The sequence below is a fragment of the Cyanistes caeruleus genome, chromosome 8, assembly GCF_971803275.1.
Source record: "Cyanistes caeruleus chromosome 8, bCyaCae1.hap1.1, whole genome shotgun sequence".
In the NCBI taxonomy this organism is placed as follows: domain Eukaryota; kingdom Metazoa; phylum Chordata; class Aves; order Passeriformes; family Paridae; genus Cyanistes; species Cyanistes caeruleus.
Window position 1 is genome coordinate 26634799 of NC_141708.1, and position 20713 is coordinate 26655511.

Below are 20713 nucleotides of genomic sequence, written 5' to 3' on the forward strand. Positions count from 1 at the left end.
AAGTTTTAAAAAATGGATTATTCCTGTGACCTTAATGACTTCTGTCTCACATGCCAACAGGAAAGAAAGTTCCAAGAAATTAGTCCGAGCTGATTCAGTGAGTGAGCTTCCTGCTCCACGGAGACTAAGATGGAAGTGCTCCCCTAATATTCAGACATATTTGTCATCAGCAGAAGAAAAACTCCAAAGGTAGAACAGATGCCTCATTTTTCTCAGCCGTGACTGCAAGCTGGGAACTACCCAGCACATTGCATGGGCTCCCTCCTGGGGAGCCTCCTGTCTTCCTGCTCCTCCTCTTCTTCCCAAGCTGCACATACCTAGCATCTCTCTGCAGAACAGTACCCTTGTGGGCTGGAGCTACTTGTCTGTATTTGTTGTCCTTTCTTGTAAATATCAGGAACTCTAAAAACCACTGGAAAAACAGCTTTACCCATATTTGCACAGGATGCAAACAATGCAGGTCCTCTGTTTTTGTGGATGTCTTTTATGGGTTTGAGCTGGTTCAATCTGAAACCAGGGCAAGAGGGGTACATACAGAGAACAGTAGAACACAACTGGTTTGAAAAACTATTTGAATTTAGGAATGTAATTTGTTTACATTCATATTGCTGCTACAAAGTCTAGTTTTTCTGACTCTGTTTCCAGGCTGTCAGAGATCTGTATGATCTTTGAGGGTGAGGGCAGCAATAAGAAATTTTCCCAACATTCAGGCCTATGACCTCTTTGTAGAGAATTAACACATTGTCTACATGATCAGCTGTAAGCATTTCCAGTGTGGTTGCATTAGATAAGACTTCAAAGTGGCTTGAAAGATACATAAGAGTGAGAACATTCAAGATGCAGAATAATTCCTTTGTGTTTTTAAATAAAGGTAGTAGTTCTCTAAATTGAATCTTGCAAGGAGTTTAAGTCCTTCATCATTGGGTACTAAATGCACTCAATTCTCTCACCAGTAAATCTCTCAGAAATTTGTCAAGAGAAAAAGAGACCCTTGCTTAGGCTTCAGGAGTGGAAACACTAAGGCTGGGGGAAGGTTGTTGGAATTTTGGGGTTTTTTGTTTTTTTTTAAAAAGAGGTGTCTTAAACAAACAGACTTGAGTGGCACAGTTAAGGGTGCAAATAACTGGCCTGGTGTAGAATCTGTATGAATAAAAGCTACTGACTAGGAATAAGTTACCAAAGGCCAGGGCTGTTTGCAGAGCAGGAGAGCAGGAGGTCACTTACCTCTAAGAGGGAGATGGAAAAAAAAGACCTCTGGCCTTATTTGCAAACATAAATGAGACAGAATATGGTTTAGTGGTGAACAAGGTAGGGTAGGTTAATGGTTGGACTTGATGATCTAAGAGTTATTTCCCAACTAAAAATTCTGTGAGATTCTTACAACTACTCCTGCAGTAACCTCCTTCTGCTTGTTTTCCAGGGCAGTGGAAAATCTGGATTTTATTGCCTTCAGGTTTGAGCACTATGGAAAGGAATTTATTAAGAAGCAAAAGATTAGCCCAGATGCCTACATTCAAGTAGCACTTCAGCTGGCATTCTACAGGTAAAGTTAGTTCAATTCATGGGAACAAGGTACACAAAGTAGTGGGGTTTTATACAGAGGGTCCATTTTTAACTCAACTTTCAAACAAATGCCTCCTGCATGGAAATGAGTGATCTTGCCTAATGACTGTAGAGCAGACAAGATAGAAACTCATACCTGGTTCTGGGAGAGAATACTCCTTTTCTTCTCTCCCTTTTCCCTCTATTTGCTCTGCCTTCCCATCCCTGTGTCCCACACATGCCGTTCCCAGCCAGTACCCTCCCGACAGCTGTCCCTGTGCTTGGCATAGAGGAGGTGAGGGAATATGGCAGGGATGTCTGCAGCAGCAGCAGCTGGGGAGCCCAGGTCCCTGGAGCAGGAACACCCCTGCCTTGCCTCATGGGTAGTTTGGGAGGAGGCACGGCAGTAACCACACACACATCTCCGGCACCACAGGCTGAAAAGCATCCACCACAGCACATCAGACTAGAGCTCCTACACAGAACAGTAACCACTGCTGTTCCCTTCTTCACATGCATCCCAAGATTTTATAAGATTGCCTAATTTCCATGGTCTTATCAAAGTTAAAATCTCCTTTCTACATTGCCAGAACTCCAGGGTAGAGAAGGTTGCATGGTTTCCTGCAGAACAGCCTATTACACAAATACTTCTTTATCACATCAAATCCCAGAGTGATCTTTACCTGGTCAAGACCAGAGATGCTTAACACATTTCACTTAACATCTGTTGAACATCCATTTTGCATATTCCATTAATAAAAGTTCAACAATGACCTAGCTGAAGATTTTCATCTGGATCCCAGCCATGATATAAATTCTTTGTTTGCAATAAAAACCTTAGGGAACAGTTGTGTTCTGAGATGACCTGCTTCAACTGAAACACACAGTCTGTCTCCTGAAGCAAGGAGTAGTATCTGTATACCTGGACCCAAATTAAACAACAGTCTTCATAATCTGTTCTAATTTCTATGAGGGTTTTCATCCCAGCTCACAAATAACACCCTACTCCCCTTTTAGTTTTCTTCTTTTCATTCATGCACCCAGTGCACTTTCTCTTGCTTTATATAAAACATATTTCAAGCTCATAAGTAAATGATTTATTACACAATTATTTTATGATGCAGTACAAATAAAACATTCCTTGAGACCTTTCAGTAAATTTTTGTTTTACTAGCTTTGTTTTTACACAACAAGTCATTTTTTACTGGCAGTGCATAACTAAAACATATACAGCTGTATGCAGCTCTTCATATTAGAAAGGAATGAGCATCCATCTTTTTTAAGTTTCTTACAGAATTCTATCAACACTAAGATGAATACGGTGCAAGAAATAAAAGTGTGGCTGTAACAGTAAAATGTACCAAGCCTATATTTCTCTTTGTCTTTATGACTCTTTGAAAATAACCATTCCTTGTTTTTCTTCCTTCACTCTCTCAGGTGTCACGGGAAGCTTGTCCCAACCTATGAAAGTGCTTCCCTGCGCCGATTTGATGAGGGCCGGGTTGAGAACATTAGGTCTGCTACCTCTGAAGCATTAGCTTTTGTCAAAGCAATGGCAGGTGACAAGACAGCTGTGTCGGTATGTTGGGCTGGCTCCCTCTGTCTTCTTTGCCTAAACACTAAGAAAATAATGCATTCATGGTCCCAAGTCCTTCACTTTTTAACTCTTAACTGAGAACATAAAAGCATAGGGCAGGGCAGCAAGCATTACAGGATTTTGCTTTTTGTACAGACCAATCATTAAGCTAAATATAAATATTCCCTTATTTTTATTTAAGCATCCAAAAGATTCAGAGGTGCCTAAATGTACCATTATAAGAAACAGAATATCTAATTTTAGATTTAGTACTGTCTTACGAATGTTCTATCATCAGGTCCAAATTCATCTCCCTGGAGAGACCGAGGCTGAACATGCAAAGTTCAGGATCATTAAACTGCCACACCAGGGGAATTGCCTGGCAGGTCTCCTGCAGTGGTTAGTTCTGCTGCAGCCTGCAATATGTGATGTAATTCACATGCTTTCATTTCTGGATATGTGGATATGTTCTGGCTGATCTTTTTTGTTTTAAAGAGGCGTTTCTACCAAATAGACTAAGTCTTATAGGATTCTCAGGGAGCTGATCCTTAAAGATGAAAAGCTTCATCAAGCTAATCAAGCGACTCTCCAAACTGTTCTGATACCATACTGCTAAAAGAGAAATTAAAATTGCCTTTCTCTGAGACACCACCATCTGTTTTCCAGAAGCACGAGCACTGTACAGAGTAGATGGGGATGCAGAGAGGTAGAGCTGAGAGCAGAGCTGCACAAACAGCCCCATGGACTGTCCTGCCCACCATCCCTGGAGAGCCTCCCTCAATGTCTCTGCGCCACTTCCACCCACTGCACTGCACTGCTGTACAGGGAATTTCCAGGTGGCTGTTTAGATGCAAAATGCTGCCACAATACAGTTTATTTTTCACAGTAAGCCCATTCCAGTGGCAACAGCCCACATGGCTGTTCTTTAGAATTTAGCATAACATTGCTAGAAGCATTGCTGGGCTGTAGATTAGGTGTAAATTAATGAAATATTAGAAACCAAGATCTAACATCCCAGAGGATTATGAAAATTTACCCAAATAAGTCCTCTCTTCATCCATTGCTTCTTCAATCTCCCTAAGGTTATTATGGCCAGAATTTAGCTCCTAATGAAAAAAGCTCAAAATTACTCAAAAAACCCGAAGTAACTCCCTCTGCTGGGTGGGTAATTCACGGCAGACAATGACCATACTACTGCACATAACAGTGACCACCACACAGTCGGCAAGAAGAGGCTGTTTTTATTTGCTCTCAGTCTCCTGTCTGACAAGATGGCTCTCAATCACATTTCATTAGAAGTTCCTGTTTTCTGTGCACTTTCCTCTGCACACCTGGGCACTCAGCCCAGTCCCAGCCCATGCTGTGGCACGCTGACTGTGCTCCTGGCAGCGTGCTCCTACCATGTTGTTTCAATAGATCTTTCTAACTCACTCCCTCCCTCCCTCCCTCCCTTCCGCCACTTCCTTCCACCACTTCCTTCCGCCACTTCCTTCCGCCACTTCCGCCACTTCCTTCCGCCACTTCCTTCCTTCCGCCACTTCCTTCCTTCCGCCACTTCCCTCTTCTCCTCCCTCCCTCCAACACTTGCTGACTTCTGTAGCTCACCCAGAGCATTTCTCAGCCTTTTCCCACCCAAACCTGAGATTGTGCTCCCCTTTCACAGCACACTAAGCTCTCCTGTTTCGCACAAGCAAGCTGAAGAAAGCTATGTGTGTCTAGATGGAGCTCAGTCTCAGTCCCGTTTCTTTCTACTCCATCCCTTGGCCATACAGACTAGGGGGGATAATGGTTTCATTTCCCCTGGAAAACCTGTAATCATAATGCAAACCAATCCACTGATGGTTTTCCTGGCCTCTTCTCTACCAAGAGATACAGTCTGTGATTGTTCTCTCCAACAGACATTAGTAAGTCTTTGTTTTGATGTGAACATCTTCATCATTCCATGCAAAACTACATATATATATTAGTATCACAGAAACATTAAAAAATTCATTTAATACAACCCTGTTCCAAGGTAATTTCTTTAGACCTACACACTGCTCTGAATGTGAAAGGGATAATTCTTTTTTCTGGGCAAAGAGATGCACCACTTGGTGTAAGTAGCCTTGAACTCCCCAAAATATTGTTTGTTAATAGCCATTAATTCAAATCCAATTAAAAAATGTTTTTCTTCTGATACAAATATAAATTATCCTCAAACGATAGCTTGAACAGTCACCAAAGATTGATTGAGTCAGATTGATTCTTCAGCAGGAGAAATATCTCATGCATTTGACACTTGCTATAAAAGCAGCAGCTACTGACACTAGAGATTGCTTGAACAGCTGTAAATTAATCAGATTTAAAGACTGCATTTGGTAATTTAATCTGTACAAGGGAACTAAGGCCTAGCTCTAGCCTTGTGAAAAAATATCAGACTTTGTATTTTGAAGGTCCCTGATGGTGACCTTGACTTGTTTCTAAAATTAATTCCTTGTTCAAAAGATCATTCATTGTCCATAGGAGCTGAAGGTCCTGTTTATCTGCAGACCCAGTGATTTCTGGCTGTTTCAGGGTCTCCCAATGTTGCAGTGTTGGACTTGATGTACAGCAAGGCAGGACTTCTTAAGATCATTCCCTTAATATAAAAGGCTGCCATTTGGTAGGAGTTAAAATTTACTAGCTTGTTATATGAAATGTGAGGCATCTGTGGAAGGTAGAGCCAGCTCAGAAAATTCTAGATGCCCTTTCACACACGGGAGTACTTTTTGACTGGCTAGTAAAATATCAGTAATGATTTTCATTAATATCACTGTCACTGTCTAGATAAACCATTCTGGAGAAGGTACATCGCCTGTCTGTTTTGAAAATACTGAATTACACTAGGCCATTATTTTCTCTACTTCAAGCCTAGTGATTCTATTGGTAATAATCTACACCCCTAAAATCCATGGAAGGAATTCACAAAATGAACTGCAAGCCTTTTTTTTTACTTCAAACAAACCACCACCAAGAAACCTGTTGCACCCCTTGCACAACCAGGTGCTGGTGCTGATCAGGACATTGATCCCTGTGGCTTCTCATTTATCAGAGTACTTGCACCTGAGCCAAGAGCAAAGGACATTTGAGGTGCTTGCTGTTTGGCTCTTGGTTAGTTGATGGAGGATGCTATTTCTTTGAGAGTTGATTCAATAATAAATATATTCTGATTACCCCAACAGGACTCTGAGAAGATACAGAAATTTAAGGATGCAATTGCAGCTCAGACTAATTACTGTGTTCTGGTGAGTAAAACACTGCCTGTCTGAATAAGAACTGGTCAGCTTTTTCAAGAAAAGTATGAAGACACAGTCATTAGCTATTTAAACACTAGAAAAATGCAGGCATCTCCAAACAGGAAAGTATCTGCTCTGTCACACTGAGGAACATTTTTAGTGGCCCAAATAGTCATATTCAACTAACCTCAGCTTAAAAAATACTAAGCCTAAAACTAACCATCTATGTATTTTCTTATATTTCTCTTCACTAGATGATAGAGGTCCCTATCTGGAACCTGATCCTCAAATGGACTGGTATTCTAGAACATGTATTCTGGTATTCCAAATTGCCATTTGTAATAAAGGTCATTAACAATGAGGGAGTGATTATAGTAAGTTTTCTTTTAAAGACCTGAATGCAGTGTCTAACAAAAGGGAGAGATCCCCTCTAGTGAAGAAATCAGTTTAATATCAAATACAACTCATTTTCTGTTGATTAAAAATGAGACAATTCAGTCTGGCTAATGCTTTATGTCCCACTGTGCCAAGACAAATCACAGACTTGTTCTATAAACAACTTAGTCATGCCACTCATGAAATTAATAAATATTAATAACCAGCTATGATAAGTGAATTTGCTACCCATGGTTTTGCCTCAGACCATGGCCTATAAACATATACTGTTGATTACTCTTTGAATAATCATAATATTTAAGAAATCATTCACCTTCAGAGGTGAATATTCTTTTAAGGTATGTTCTGAGCACTGAAGAGGTAAAATGTTGCTTTCAGGCAGGACTGTGAAAAGAAAGAAGCAGGGAAGGAAAACAATTCTGTGTTTCAAGCCTTGTGCTGAGAACACACATCAGAAGCTGAGACTTCATGTGTTCTGCAAAGCAAAGCCAGGTCTTCAAGGCAACCTGAATCATCTCAGGGTAACCTCACAATAAACACAACACACTGTAGCTCTGCTGGGTCACAACCAATGGAATTTCTGTACAACAGCTCTCAAAAAAAAAAAATAGAGAGAAAAAATAAAAACACTCATTAATTCTCCCCTCCATGTTATTTCACATCCAGAAACTGTTACAAAATTCAACCTCCAGTGTAGCTTATGGGAAAATATTAAAACTACCATTGGAAAAATAATTTATCTTTAAATTTAAAAACTCTCCAGGTATTTCTACTTACCAAGCTCCCCCTCCTTTCTCGGAATAGTAGAATGTAATTGTTGGGGCTTTAAACTCTGGGTAAGACTTAGATGGTCTGACTAAATTGTGCATAACAGGCTGAAATGTAATAGCTTCTAAGGAAAACAAAAATCTACTTCATAAAACAAAAAGCAATTTAAGGATTTTATTTCCCCTTGTTAAGGCTTACTAGTAGCATTGCTATCTTAAAAGTGGAGCTCTAAAATTCAATTTAGCCCAGTTTTTTCCTATGCGTTGACTCACAGTTTATTTCGTTAGCCTGTCTCGGCCTCTCTTCAGACATGACATTGATCTATGTTGCAAAAATGTCATTGCTAACAGCCTTATAAATCTTGTGGGATAGCAAAATATTTCCTTTGATTATCAAGTCAGTTTCCCTGTATGGGAAAAAGAACATAGACACAGTGCTGATGTATGCTACCTTTTTGCAAGCATCCTTCCTCTGTCTGGGCTGATGAACAAATAGCTCCTTTACCAATGGGTGCCTAGTTATTAAAAAGCCAAACCAGGCTATACACTCCCAGCCCCCTGCTTCAGGCACTTATCCATGGTAAAAATTACCTCCTCATAAGAGAAGAAATAAACTTGTGCTTTTCTTTTATTTATTTATTTTTTTGAATCCTTAAGAGGAAAACCAAGCTCATGCTCCTTTTTAAATCCTGCATTCTCTCAGGCTGTTTGTTCCCCTTGTACAATGGTCCTGTGCCATGGGGATGTCAGCTCTGCTCTCAGGGCAGTACACTGTCCCTAATTCAGCATTCCCTTCCTTCCTGACTTCAGCCTGGGCCACAGAAGAGCTACAGCTCAGTCCACAAAATCAGTGCTTTCACCATCGAGAACAAACCTGGACTGAAGGATCTTGAACACACTTTATATATCACACAATTCCTGCATGGTTGGACCAAATTTTGGTTTGGTTTCCTAAAGAAAAAAAACTCTGTAACTATCCTGTCTGCCAAGCCCCCAGTGCTGACTTTTGATCCCATTAGCCAACTTCAATCACATTTACTAGCGGGGTAAATCTCTTAAAGCTAATACATGCCTTAAGTCTAGAGCATTGGAGAGCTGGACAGAGCAGAGACCTGAGCATAGGCAGCTGATGGCAGGGACTTGCTGCAGGCTCAGCAGCAGCTCCTGTCAGCTGCCACTGCTGCTTCTGTATCCCTAAGCCCAGTTTCTCAAGCTTACAGATCTGTGACAGACCACTGGCAAATATGTGTTATTCTGTTCAGCCTGTTGCAGACACCTACCAGATCCTTGGATCTAAGTTCTGTGGAAGGACATACGCTTTAACTGCCAGAGGGAGATGCAGGCAGCAAGGCAATGGAAGACTTGTTCCAATCTGGGGGTGCTTTGGAGCCCTTCACCTTGAAACATAACCCAAATGATGCACAGAAAATTCCAAAACATGCTTAGAAATTTCTGCTGTCCCATATGCTCCCCTCAGCATCTTTAGAAGCCCTGCCCATGATATTCAGCTCTAAAAGACAATGAACACACAAGTAACATCAGCACATAATGCACCTCAAGATTGTCTCATTCCTAATTTGTAAATCTTCAGACCACCATATGAATTTATAGTTATTTCTGATCTTCAGCAAAGTACAGAGTCAGAGTAATATCTGAACATTACAGGCTTTATATCACTCAAACCAAATTCACCAGCTCTGACCAGAGCACTTGGCAGCAATAGTCAAAATGCCTCCAAACTCAGTAAAATGCTTTTGTTATCACATCTTATCACAGGCTGTTACTGGAATGGCAATAGACAATCACCTGCTAGGGCTCAGAGAGGTGGCACGGGAACACTTAAAGGAGCTGCCAGAGATATTTACGGATGATACTTATCTGACAAGCAATCGATTCATCCTCTCAACCAGCCAGGTGAGTTTCTCCTGTTCACTGGTCTTGCCAAACGGAGGATAATTATTTGTGTTCTGCCAGACCTTGTAGCTCATAGTGGGAACAATGTAAAAAAAAAGTATCATCAAGAAGCCTGCAAATTGCTGCACATTTTCAATCCTGTTTTCTTTCATCAGTAAATACTGACTGCAGTTACCACTTCATAGGAACATTTCAAAGTCCTTCACAGAAATTCTGTAAATGCACACAAACAAACTCAGTAAAATTCACATGAGGGCTGTTTCCTCAGTTTCCAAACTACATAATATTCCTATTCCCCTTCTTTTCCTCGTTTCCCTAAGATGACAGCTCTAGTGAGCAGTCTTTACTCCAGTGACAGTATAGCCACCAGCCAGAAAGGCTGCCACTCTAAGAAGAAAAAAGCCAAGAGCCACAAGGAAATTTAAAATTGCTACATTTAACATCTTTGAGAGCCTTCTGTTATTTGCTGTAAGACAGCAACACATGCAGACATGCACCTCAGACTTACAGACATTTTAGACAGGTACAGACATTTACAGTTATTTGCACACACCAAGGTCTAAGAGTCAATACTTCCCACATTTAATGTTATAATAAGAAAGCATCTTTATGGCATAAGGCCTAAAAATTAAATGTTTTGTTGCATGTAGTAGCAGTCCTAATGAAAAAAGAAATCTATGTAGGAATTCATTAACTGAAACACTAACCCAGCTGCAACAGATTGGGACTATTCAACAAAAGAGACTTACAATATCATGGTACAGCATAAAACCTTAATAAGTAATTTGATTTTGTCATAATGTTTGTAGGCTTTCAGACATGAGTGAAAGTAACCAACATGCTGCTACATAAATTCTCCAAGAAACTATCCATGAGCAAAGCAGTGCTTCTGAATAGCTTTATGGCCTTCGGCTGTTGCACAGCAAATTCATCTGACAATTCTACGGCTCTATTAGCAGGACTAATGGCCTGTTCTACACCATTAAAAAGGAAAATGTTGTTAGAGAAGGCCCATGTACACAAAGTCTGAGACATACAGATTTCTAACACCTTTTATTTTCTGCAGAAGAAAGTGTTTCACTGCCATATTATGCCATGATTAAACTGGGGTGTAATAGAATGCCTAGTTGCATTAAAGTATTTTTATATGGCATCACAGTTATAAACTATTATTAGAAATGGACAGTGCTAATTTCTCTAATTTAATGCAGTCTTCACATTACAAATTTAACATAGCCTTAAGAAATTGCATATCCATTTTTTGTACAAGAATTACATAAAATTCCTATCTATCAATAACAAATCTTACAGCTTTCAAATACCAATATAAATTGAGCAAAGAGATGCATTATAGCCACCTCAAATTATACCAGTTTTTAAACCACAGTGAACAAACAGAGCAGTCAAATTCTATACTGAGATCAGCATTTGCCTTCCAAGGTAAATCATCTCCAGGTCTGGATTTCTGAAGACAGCAATACTCCACAAGACTGGACTCACCAAATTACCAATATTTGTAGCATTTTATTCTCTTTTTCCTAATTCCTAAGCAGCTGGTTTTAGGTGCCCTGATTAATCAGAGATCACTCCTTTCCTTCTCCCTGCAACCAGGTTCCTACTACTATGGAAATGTTCTGTTGCTATGGGCCTGTGGTGCCCAATGGATATGGGGCATGTTACAACCCTCAGCCAGAGCATATATTATTCTGCATCTCAAGCTTTAAAGAATGTAATGAAACCTCCTCAGACAGGTTTGCAAAAGCTGTGGAAGAAAGTCTCCTAGCAATGAGAGATCTGTGCAAGAAATGCAGTCCCACTACAGCAAAGCCACCTGCTAAACAAGATGCAGCCACACAGCCACAGAGTGACCGCCAGCGCTAAGAGGCTGTGGCAATTACTCTCCCAAATCCACCTTATGAAGAAACGTGACATAGCTGTTCAAAGGCAAGATAATACTAGTAATATAATAGCGTAGAACCAAAGTGTCATTTGTTTCTCATTGTTGCCAACATTTACAACTATGTACACTAAATCTACCATTTCTTGCTTACGAGTCAGCAAAAAAAAATTGGTCTCACTGGCTGAAACGAAGGAGGAAGTCATAAAAGTATGTGTTGTACCACCATTTCTAACCATAATTAACTTGTGCCATTTTACTATCTAAAAAACTGACTAAGTTTGTATATGACATAAATTAGATACTAAGGCACACCAAATAATTAATATGCCCCGCAAGTAGTTCTAAAATATTCACATCTATTACTACGAGATTTGCATGTAAAGAAAAATAAGAAATTTCCAATATTGGGAATTTCAAGAGTAACAGTGTAAATAATAGGCTGATGCCATTATATCTTGAACTTTTGCATGATGAGTATTTAATACCACCAGTCTATTTACCATATAAGAAAAACTGATTATTTTTAAAGGAATGGCCCCTGTGCATTTCCACAGAGTTTAAGAACATACCACGAGTGTTTGCATGTTTCCCCAATTCAAAAATGCTGCAGAAATAATTTAGCTTTTATTCTGGTCTGCTCTGGTCACAAGCACAGTCCTGTTCTGAAAGCAGCATATTGGAGACATGATCCATCACAGAGAACTGGCAGAATTTTGTCCCTAATGAATTGACTTAATTATTTCTTTCTATCAGTGAGTAAAATCCAGCCTGACAGAGAGGCAAAGCACAAAACAGAAGTACTATTCAATCCTACTTAAGACCTTTTCTGTTTGCATTGGAATTAATTTAGTCACTGTGACTGGCAGGAGAGTGAATGCAACCATACAAAATCAAAGAGCAATAACTAGAATGAAGAGGTAAATTTGCAATATAACTAAGTCTTCAAACTAGAGTTATACATACCAGTACTGGTACTCATATCAGCTTTGCAACATCCCGCTTGGAGGGACTTATATTTTTTATTTTTTAATAGCAGAAGTAAGGTATCATATTCTGCAATATACAGTAAATTCAAACAGGAAAGTGGTAATATATAGTGTCTGGTAATTCCCATTTTATGTGAGTGTTATCCTGAGGTTTCTCTCATTATCTCTTTCATTCTCTATGAATCCTTCCAGGGAATGTTATTTTCAGTTACTTTCTCGTCAGGTGAAATATGCTGCTTTACAGTTCAGTACTGTTGTTAGAACACAACTTACTGACTGAAGACACTTAATTCCAAACTCCAGTGCAGATCCTGTGCTGCACAAGCTGGAGCACACTCTGGGGCCTGGCCAGGGATTGCTTCCTTGCCTATGGAGTGGTGGAGATGTCCTCTCTTCCTTTGTAGACCGAACAATCATATGTTTCAGCACTCTGAAACATAAAAGCAGAATAGATTTATTGCAATAACCTAGAGATGCAGATATGTTTCTGTCTAAGAACTCTAGATACAAATTCAGGAGATTCTATATGTCCATGGTTATTTTCCTGCCTCTTTGGAGTTGCAATTAAGCAGTCTGCTGGATAAAGGATATCCACAACCCCATATATGAAAGCACAGCAGGCCCGATAATCAATTAGAGCAAGTAGCTATGTTGAAGCAAATCAACTATGATGATTTGCAGACATTAAGAGCTGGGCTCATTTTTTTTTAAAGTTATTATATTTCACTGAACAATATGTATGTTTTATTATTCCATGAGCTGTGGTTCAAATAAAAGATTAAATATGTTTTTAGATTACATAAATAATATTATAGCATAAAAGCTGCCCCAAAATTATCATTGAATGGTTTAGGTTGGAAGGGATCTTAAAGATCATCTTGTTCCCACTCCCCTGCCATGGGCAGGGACACCTTCCACTAGACCAGGTTGTTCCAGGCCCCATCCAACCTGGCCTTGAAAACTTCCAGGGATGGGGCATCCACAACTTCTCTGGGAAACCTGTTCCAGTGCCTCACTGCTCTGACAGTAAAGAACTTCTTCCTAACATCTAATCTAATTTAAAAGTTAAGATGTAAAAATACATAAGCAAAACCCAAGAAAACTTAGCCAGCACAAAAGTTTTCTTAAAGAATACACAGTTCAAAATAAAACTTTAAATTGTTCCTATACTATAATTATAAAAGATTGATTTGAAACATTCCCAGTAATTTTACTTTGTCTCATTTCACTACAAAAGCATTCTGCATTTCTAACATAAATGTAGCATACATATTTTTGTAGAATTATATGTTTAAAATTATAGTAATATTTTAAGTGTATAAAAATACTGTGAATAGTTATTTGATTATTTATTAATTTTCTTCTAATTAAATATATACTTCTATTTTGCAATCCTAGCCATATAAGTACCAATAGTTATTTGCAAATATTACCTGTTTCTCATTTTACTTTTTTGTCTGGAATCTTAAAAGTAGCTCACTGTGCTCAACACAGTCACTGAGAACCCAGGATGCATCTACACCCACACCTAATATCTTATACCAGTTTGTCATTAAGAGTCCCTTAGTTGTCTACAGCTACTGTAATGGGTGTTCTGCATTCTCCAGCTCTGGAAACTACTGGTGGTGGAAAATACTGATTATTAGTTGAGGACCAGTGACCACCCATACTTCCTATTTATTTAACTAACCATTCTGTACTTGTATCTTACTGATCTGGTTTTAGCGTTCAGCCTGAATACCTGAAAGGAGCAGCCTTGATGAGCTGAGTCCCTGCAGGGGAAGTCTTTTGTGTACATGGTTTACCTTTGCCACTACCTGTGCTAAAAGCACTATCTGCAAGGTACCTGACTTTGTGCAGGAAGCTTCAAGCTCCGTTCAGGTCTGTTTAAATTGGAGGGTTCTGGTTAAATTACAGATGGATAAAATTTACAGGCATTACAAACTTCTCTGACAGCAGGAGCTTCACAAGGGACTGTACTGCTTCTCAGTTAACACAATTCCCTACATGTATGTGCTGTGATCCCATGCTGTATCTGTGAAAGATTTCAAGAAATAGGTTTTCTTAAGTTCTTATTTAAAATTATTTGTGTTATACAGATCAAGTTCCTTTATGAAGTTTAAAAATACACACTTTTATGCACTTACGGAAACCAAACATGAAGCTTTTAAAATGTTTCTAACCAGAATACTATGGAAGAGATTGTTCAATATAAAAAGAGAGAAAATGTTGATTGACAAGCTAAGTGTAATTACAATAATGTAACAAGTGGCTATGATTTAATGAGCCCTCTTGGTGGGACCCGGGGCACACAACCTCCTGCAAGAGAACTTCCAGAAGGTAATTGTTTCGCTCTCCCCGTGGGTGTACATCAACGCACACGCAGTGCTGGGGTGTAGAAATGAAAAAGCAAATTTTTAAATGAAATTCCGTGGTGACAACGATCAAAAGTAAAAGACGTTCGACTTCAAAACAGGGGTGTTTCAAGGGTGTGCGAGCCCGGCCCCGCTCCTTTGACAGGAGTTCTGCCAGAGCCCCTGTGCCACGGGTAATTTGGCAGGACACGGCTGTGTCAACACAGCGTGAGTTGCAGAAGACAGAGAAATATTTTAGTGATACTTTTATTTTTATAAGAAAGTATATATTTATGACAAATGTAAATGTGTATTTATAGCACTTGTTCCTGTTACGCTTTGTCTCTATTGAAATATATTTATCTGTCTACATCGATATATCCGCCCTGAAATGTACGCTGGTAACGCGCATCCAGCTCGGTCACGGACGGAGCTCGCACGGCAAATAAAAGCCCCCAGAGGAAAGACCTTGTCGCCTTTTTGTGCCTGGCAGCCCCGGCCCGCCGAGCCCATCTGGCCCCGCCGCTCGGAGCCTCGGGGCGTCTCAGCGTGCGAGCCCCGCGGGGAGGGAGCCGGAGCCGGGCCTGCAGCTGCCGGGGCCCTGTCCGGGCTCCCCCCCGGTGCCCGGCCCGACCCGACGCTGCCCCGGCCCGGCCCGGCCGGCGGTGTGAGGCCCGGCCCTGCTCCGGCCCGGCCCGGCCGGCGGTGTGAGGCCCGGCCCTGCTCCGGCCCGGCCCGGCCGGCGGTGTGAGGCCCGGCCCGACGCTGCCCCGGCCCGGCCCGGCCGGCGGTGTGAGGCCCGGCCCTGCTCCGGCCCGGCCCTGCTCCGGCCCGACGCTGCCCCGGCCCGTCCCGCCGGGCGGTGTGAGGCCGGACCCTGCCCCGGCCCGTCCCGCCGGGCGGTGTGAGGCCGGACCCTGCCCCGGCCCCCCCTGCCCGCGGCAGGAGGCTCGGCCGGAGCAGGGGGGACTCTGCCCGCCGCGCTCCCGCCGTAGGATCGTGCGATATCGCGGGTCGGAAGGGAGGCACAAGGATCACCGACTCCTGGCCCTGCTCAGGACCGCCCCAACCATCCCAGCAGGTGCCTGAGAGCGCTGTCCACACGCTTCTTCAGCTCTGTCAGGCCGGTGCTCTGACCACTGCTTTGGGGAGACTGTCCCCGTGCCCAGGCACCCTCTGGGTGAAGAGCCTTTTCCCGGTACCCAGGTCTAAATCACCGCCGAGGCAGCTTGAGGCCTCTGGTCCGTGCTCAGGTTCCCTGTGGCCGCGCCGTTCCGTGGCTCTCTCTCGGTGTTGCAAGGCGGGCAGGCTGCGGAGGGGCTGCAGCAGCTGCCACGGGTGAGACAGGGCAAAGGGCCGCTCCTCAAACGCGCCTCAGAAAGCACAAACACCTCCAGCTGTTCTGTTTGCTAAAATAAGCTTTCCAGTGTCTGTACATTTTCCATTTACACAAACCTCATTAAAAACACAGACTGAAATAAACACATAAACCGACGATGAAAACATTTAAACCCAAATGTAACCGTAAAGAGAGGTATTTGGGAGCAGAGTTACATCTGCCGCTCACAGCTCAGCTATTATTTCCAGCAGCCAGCACAGAGCAGGCAGCAGGTACCCCCAGGGTCGGGGCAGCTGTGCCACGTTTTGGAGCAGAGCTGCTCCGACCTCCCTCAGCCGCAGGTGAGGGACCGAGGCAGCTGTGCGGCTCCGGGCGCTGCTGCAGGGTTTGAAATGGCTCCACGGCAGCTCTGACAGAAGAGCAGTGCCTCGGGGCTTTACAGAGTTTGCAGGAGCTGCAGAACTTCACTATTCATAGCTAAAGTTGCGGTGGTGTATTACCCACAGAGAAGGGTTGTAGCTATTTTTTTCTCATTCATCTCATTAAGGACTGGTGTAGTCTATTTCCTGTTTATGAGGGAACAAGCGACACTTTTCCTCTGCTCCGATGCTCTCCAGCTGTAATAACTTTTCTGCCTAGCAAAACTAATCTAAGGTTACAAGACAAATCAAATTGCATGCATGTGAACACAAGTATTCAAATAAGTACAAAATTTTGTGAATTCAAAGGCTTTAGATAACATAGAAGCACCCCCACACACACACAAAAATAAACTTGGTATCAGAAAAATCCCTATTTGCATGACACTGAAAATTTACAAAGAACATGAGTCAATGCAATAAGTGGGCTACTTGCAACTCATTCCAATTTTTTTCCCTGGGGTTGGTAGATGATTGCAATGTACCTGTCATGGCCCTAACCTTGGGAAACTAATCAGGTGGGCTTTTTAATTTAGAGGCCACAGTATAGAGATGCCATCTCTCTCACCTATTTTATAAGTGCGAATTAATTGTCTGAGATTACCATCAAAGCTTCCTAGAAAGCAGCAAGAGCTGTCTGATGAGAATGGCAAAACAGCAGCAGAAGCTGAAAGCATGGTGCTTCATGAAACAGACTCTGTCCTCAGCCACTTCTCCTACTTTTTCAATAAGTTGAATTAAAATACTGCAAACAGCTCTCACAGGTGGACACCATTAGGTTAAATTTTTGAGAGATGCTGACCCTTGCAAGTCGTACAGCTGCAGTGGAACCAGGACAGATGAAATACCTCCACCTGCCAGAATAACTGAGGTGTCAGCACAGCCTTAACACAGCTGATAGAAACCTGGAAAGGTGAGACACTGAATGTTTGACTATACAGGAATCTGCTTCTGCCTTGTAAAACAACTCAATAGAAAGTGATTAATAAAAACAAATTTAAATCTGGGGAGTGCCCAGGCAAGTACTTAGCACTTCTGTGTTCCTGGAACTGCATTATTAGTCAGTTTTCTTATTTCCCCAGTTCTGATTAATATAATATTATACAATGCTCCATAATAAACCTGAAAAGCACCTAATTCATCTAAAAAATTATGTGGATCAAGAGATTATTTTGTCCATTCTGATTTGACTCTCAGCTTCACAAAAATCTCAAATCTTGAATGTCCTGAGAAATTACTCTTTCAGTAGAAGATGAATTATGCATCAATGAACAATTGGGTTATCAAGGTTGTTCACTTAATGTTCCAGCTGTTCTATAACACCATCTTAATGCTTATTGGAGAATTCTTTTGAATTTAGTCTTATTCTGTGGTACTTACAAATAAATGCATTGTGTTCCTTACAGCTGCTCTGACAGTTAATAGCAAATACAAGTACAAAATTAATTTCTTGCCTTTTATCCTTAGACCTAGAAATGACAGAGGGTGGAGGCTTCATTCAAAGGAGATCCATTAATGTAATAATAGTGAAGACAGAGATTAAAGCTCATAGGCTTTTGTAATGGTTTTAAACCAGTAACTAACAAAAAAAAAATTACTTATTTCTTGCTGTGAGATATGGATTAGAACAAGAGCAAAACAGGCATAAAACTTAAAAGGAATAAAGAAAGTTTATTGACAAAATACAATAATAAGAACGCCAGAATAAACTTCCAGAAAAACCTTTTCATCCCCTATCTACCCACTATTCCCTTGTTCACATGACAACAGAGACAAAAACTTTGGAACTTTGGTGGTTAAAACAGTCCCAATTCCTGCTACAGTCTTTTCACCAGTCTTTGTAGAGAAACAGAAGTTTCTTCCTGTTAATTTATGGAGTTTCTCACAAGAAAACTATTTTTGTTATAGTTTTCCATTGCTCTGATGTTAGTTTCTCAGAACTGCTGTTATCAGAGCTCACTCCTCCCATTTCATATCACTCTGAGGTGTGTATGGGCCATGAGTCTAGGGATGTCATTTTAAGGATGAATTATTCAAAGGCAAAAAAGTCTTCTTCATCTGTTTCTGTGAGCTTCACCAGAAAACAGTTTTTCTCATTGCCCCCAAAGACTTCAAAATCTTCTAGCACTTCATTGTATCACAATTACTCTACTTTTTACTCAAAATTTACACTTTGAACACTTCATTCCTCCCTATATACTGTACCATGAATTAAAGGAGTTCTTTTCAGGACTTCATTGTCCACCTCCATAGTTTTAACAGAAAGATATTTCAGCTTAATTAAAGCATCTTCTTAATTCTCTACCTTTCCTGAAGCTTCTTTTCTTTCCTGTCACTGGTAGTTTATAAAGTCTCTTTTCATGTTGCTCACTCTCTTGTTCTCTCTCTGGATAAAAAGATTAATCTGCAAGTCTCATCTGGGTAATGAAAGAGTTAAAATCTTGCCCAGGCTTTTGTAGATGGTTCGGGGATCTCTGCCGAACAGGAGCTGGAGCTGTCTGCGATGGAAAGTTCTTCATAGCTGCTCTGGAGAGTGTGGCTGTCTCTGCTTGCTGCAAGTCCAGAGCCTCTCTCCTTCTTCACTGGGCAGTTTCTAGTGAATGTAGTTACAGCAAAACCTGCAGCCGAGCCAGAGATCGGCTCGGCCCGGCCCGGGCCCGAGGGAAAACCTTCCCCAGGCCCCCCCATCTCCCGGCCGGGAGACGCGGCAGGCCCGGCCCCGTCCGGGAGGCCTGGAGCTCCGCCACCCTTCACAGCCAGGAAACAAAGAGAACTCAAGTACCCTGACTTTACATCTTAAGGTAGGGTTCACAAGTTGATCTCCCTTTTCAATGGTTAAAATTGCTGTCAATCCCCAGTAATGACCAATAATTGGTCAGGAGAAGAGACTCCTTTCAGTCCCCAGCAACTTTAACTTCCTTAGCTCTCACAACTACCTTAAAGGTAAAGTAATGACAGCTTTGTGGGGAGTTTTGTACAGCACTTAACTACATTAACACTGGGGTTTTCTCCTCTTCATAGGGGCTAAAACTTAGATATACTCCAAATTCACTGTGAACCAAGCAAATACAGTACTGGCCACTGCTGCTTTGCCCTTTTCCAGCTGGTCTGAAGACAGATGGACATCAACTTATTCTGGGAGTGGTGACAGAGGTCCTGGACCTGGAGGTCGACAGGGAGATTGTATTTCATTGCAACATCTATGACCTGGATTTTGGTAACTCCTGAATTTTATTATTTGCAGCTTTAAAAGCCCATGCATTTTGAAATGAGCACTTCCTAAGGCATAAACAGTCCAGGTTCTATCAACATTTACACTCTTAAGCTCTATACTGCATTATATTCAATGTGGTTTGAAAGGCACAGTCAGGAACAGAGTATGGCTTGGGAGTTAAGGCCACGCTTGGGGAGCACTGTCTGGGGCCATCCCACATGCACCAGCACACAAACACAGGAAAGCCTGCTAGGTTTCACAGAGGTATTAGGGCTTCCCTCTGCTCTCAAAATAGCAATTTTTATTTTTTGCTTGAGCTGAATCCATCTCAGGTTACAAAATTAACCACAGCAGAGCCAAACTGGGTCCAAATACTGTGAGGGAGAGCACAAAAGGACAATAGGTGTTGGGGTAAGAAGTAGAAATGCAAAAGGTAAATATATTTCTTGCATTTATTTTCTAAGTTGTAGTTTTCTCCTTTAGAGGGTGATGGCAAGCTGGATCCACTTTGCGAAGAAGCCAGAAAAGCAGTGTTAAATGCTTAACTATTTACAGGGGCACTTTCCCTTTAATCTTGGGTTTCTGTAAGGCACATTACTTGCATCACAAAGATACTACCAATTGGTTCTTTTCACTTCTAGGTCTCTTAATGAAGAGGATAATCTGGTTACACTCCCATGTCAACCAAATAAGAATAGAACACCTTTTCCAGAACCAGCTGTATGTTAGTACCCTAATTATTGCAAATTTGGGTACATAGAACTGACATGTATGGCATTTTTATAATTTGAATTAAATTTTAAAAAGACTGAAATTCTGGGTATCTTATTCTTTCAACTCTAAAGTTTCTTATGTCAAAGATAGTTTCAAAGTCATTCATATCTGATAATACTTATTTTTATTTTATACCAGTTTACAGTTCCGCTCTTCTCTTGGCCACAAGTATCTCAGAGAACATTTGTGCATCACTAGGGAGCTCAAAAGAAGAGAGAAAGAAGTTGGCATAGCCATAAGGACAGGATTAAAACTGACTGGGTGTTATCACAGCTGAT

The 20713-nt window shown here is 41.4% G+C and overlaps 3 protein-coding genes across 6 annotated transcripts in view; 2 read left to right on the forward strand and 1 right to left on the reverse strand.

Annotated features, from left to right (window-relative positions):
• Positions 1–11431, forward strand: part of CHAT (choline O-acetyltransferase) — a 30691-nt gene extending 19260 nt beyond the window's left edge. For both annotated transcript variants that reach the window (XM_086899866.1, XM_086899865.1), the window contains exons 10-15: positions 61–189; positions 1421–1543; positions 2980–3121; positions 6319–6381; positions 9312–9449; positions 11061–11431. In XM_086899866.1, coding sequence (XP_086755992.1) covers positions 61–189; positions 1421–1543; positions 2980–3121; positions 6319–6381; positions 9312–9449; positions 11061–11330 — 865 coding nt within the window. In that variant the 3' untranslated portion in view covers positions 11331–11431. The remainder of the gene's footprint in view (positions 1–60; positions 190–1420; positions 1544–2979; positions 3122–6318; positions 6382–9311; positions 9450–11060) is intronic.
• Positions 1–16060, reverse strand: part of LRIT1 (leucine rich repeat, Ig-like and transmembrane domains 1) — a 108542-nt gene extending 92482 nt beyond the window's left edge. The window contains exons 1-3 of one of the 3 annotated variants that reach the window (XM_086899867.1): positions 15158–15315; positions 14182–14370; positions 12609–12765 (exon numbers count right to left, since the gene is read on the reverse strand). The gene's annotated coding sequence lies outside the window, so the exon portion shown is untranslated. Of the gene's footprint in view, positions 1–10485; positions 12766–14181; positions 14371–15157; positions 15321–15891 lie in introns of those variants that run through there. The other 2 variants (XR_015289840.1, XM_086899869.1) reach the window with 2 other exon arrangements.
• Positions 16061–16185: 125 nt separating this feature from the next.
• Positions 16186–20266, forward strand: C8H10orf53 (chromosome 8 C10orf53 homolog). The gene is made up of 4 exons (XM_086900582.1): positions 16186–16369; positions 19316–19390; positions 19551–19664; positions 20145–20266. Exons 1-4 carry the CDS (start codon positions 16186–16188, stop codon positions 20204–20206), a joined length of 435 nt encoding a protein of 144 aa, XP_086756708.1. The 3' UTR covers positions 20207–20266.
• Positions 20267–20713: the final 447 nt, after the last annotated feature.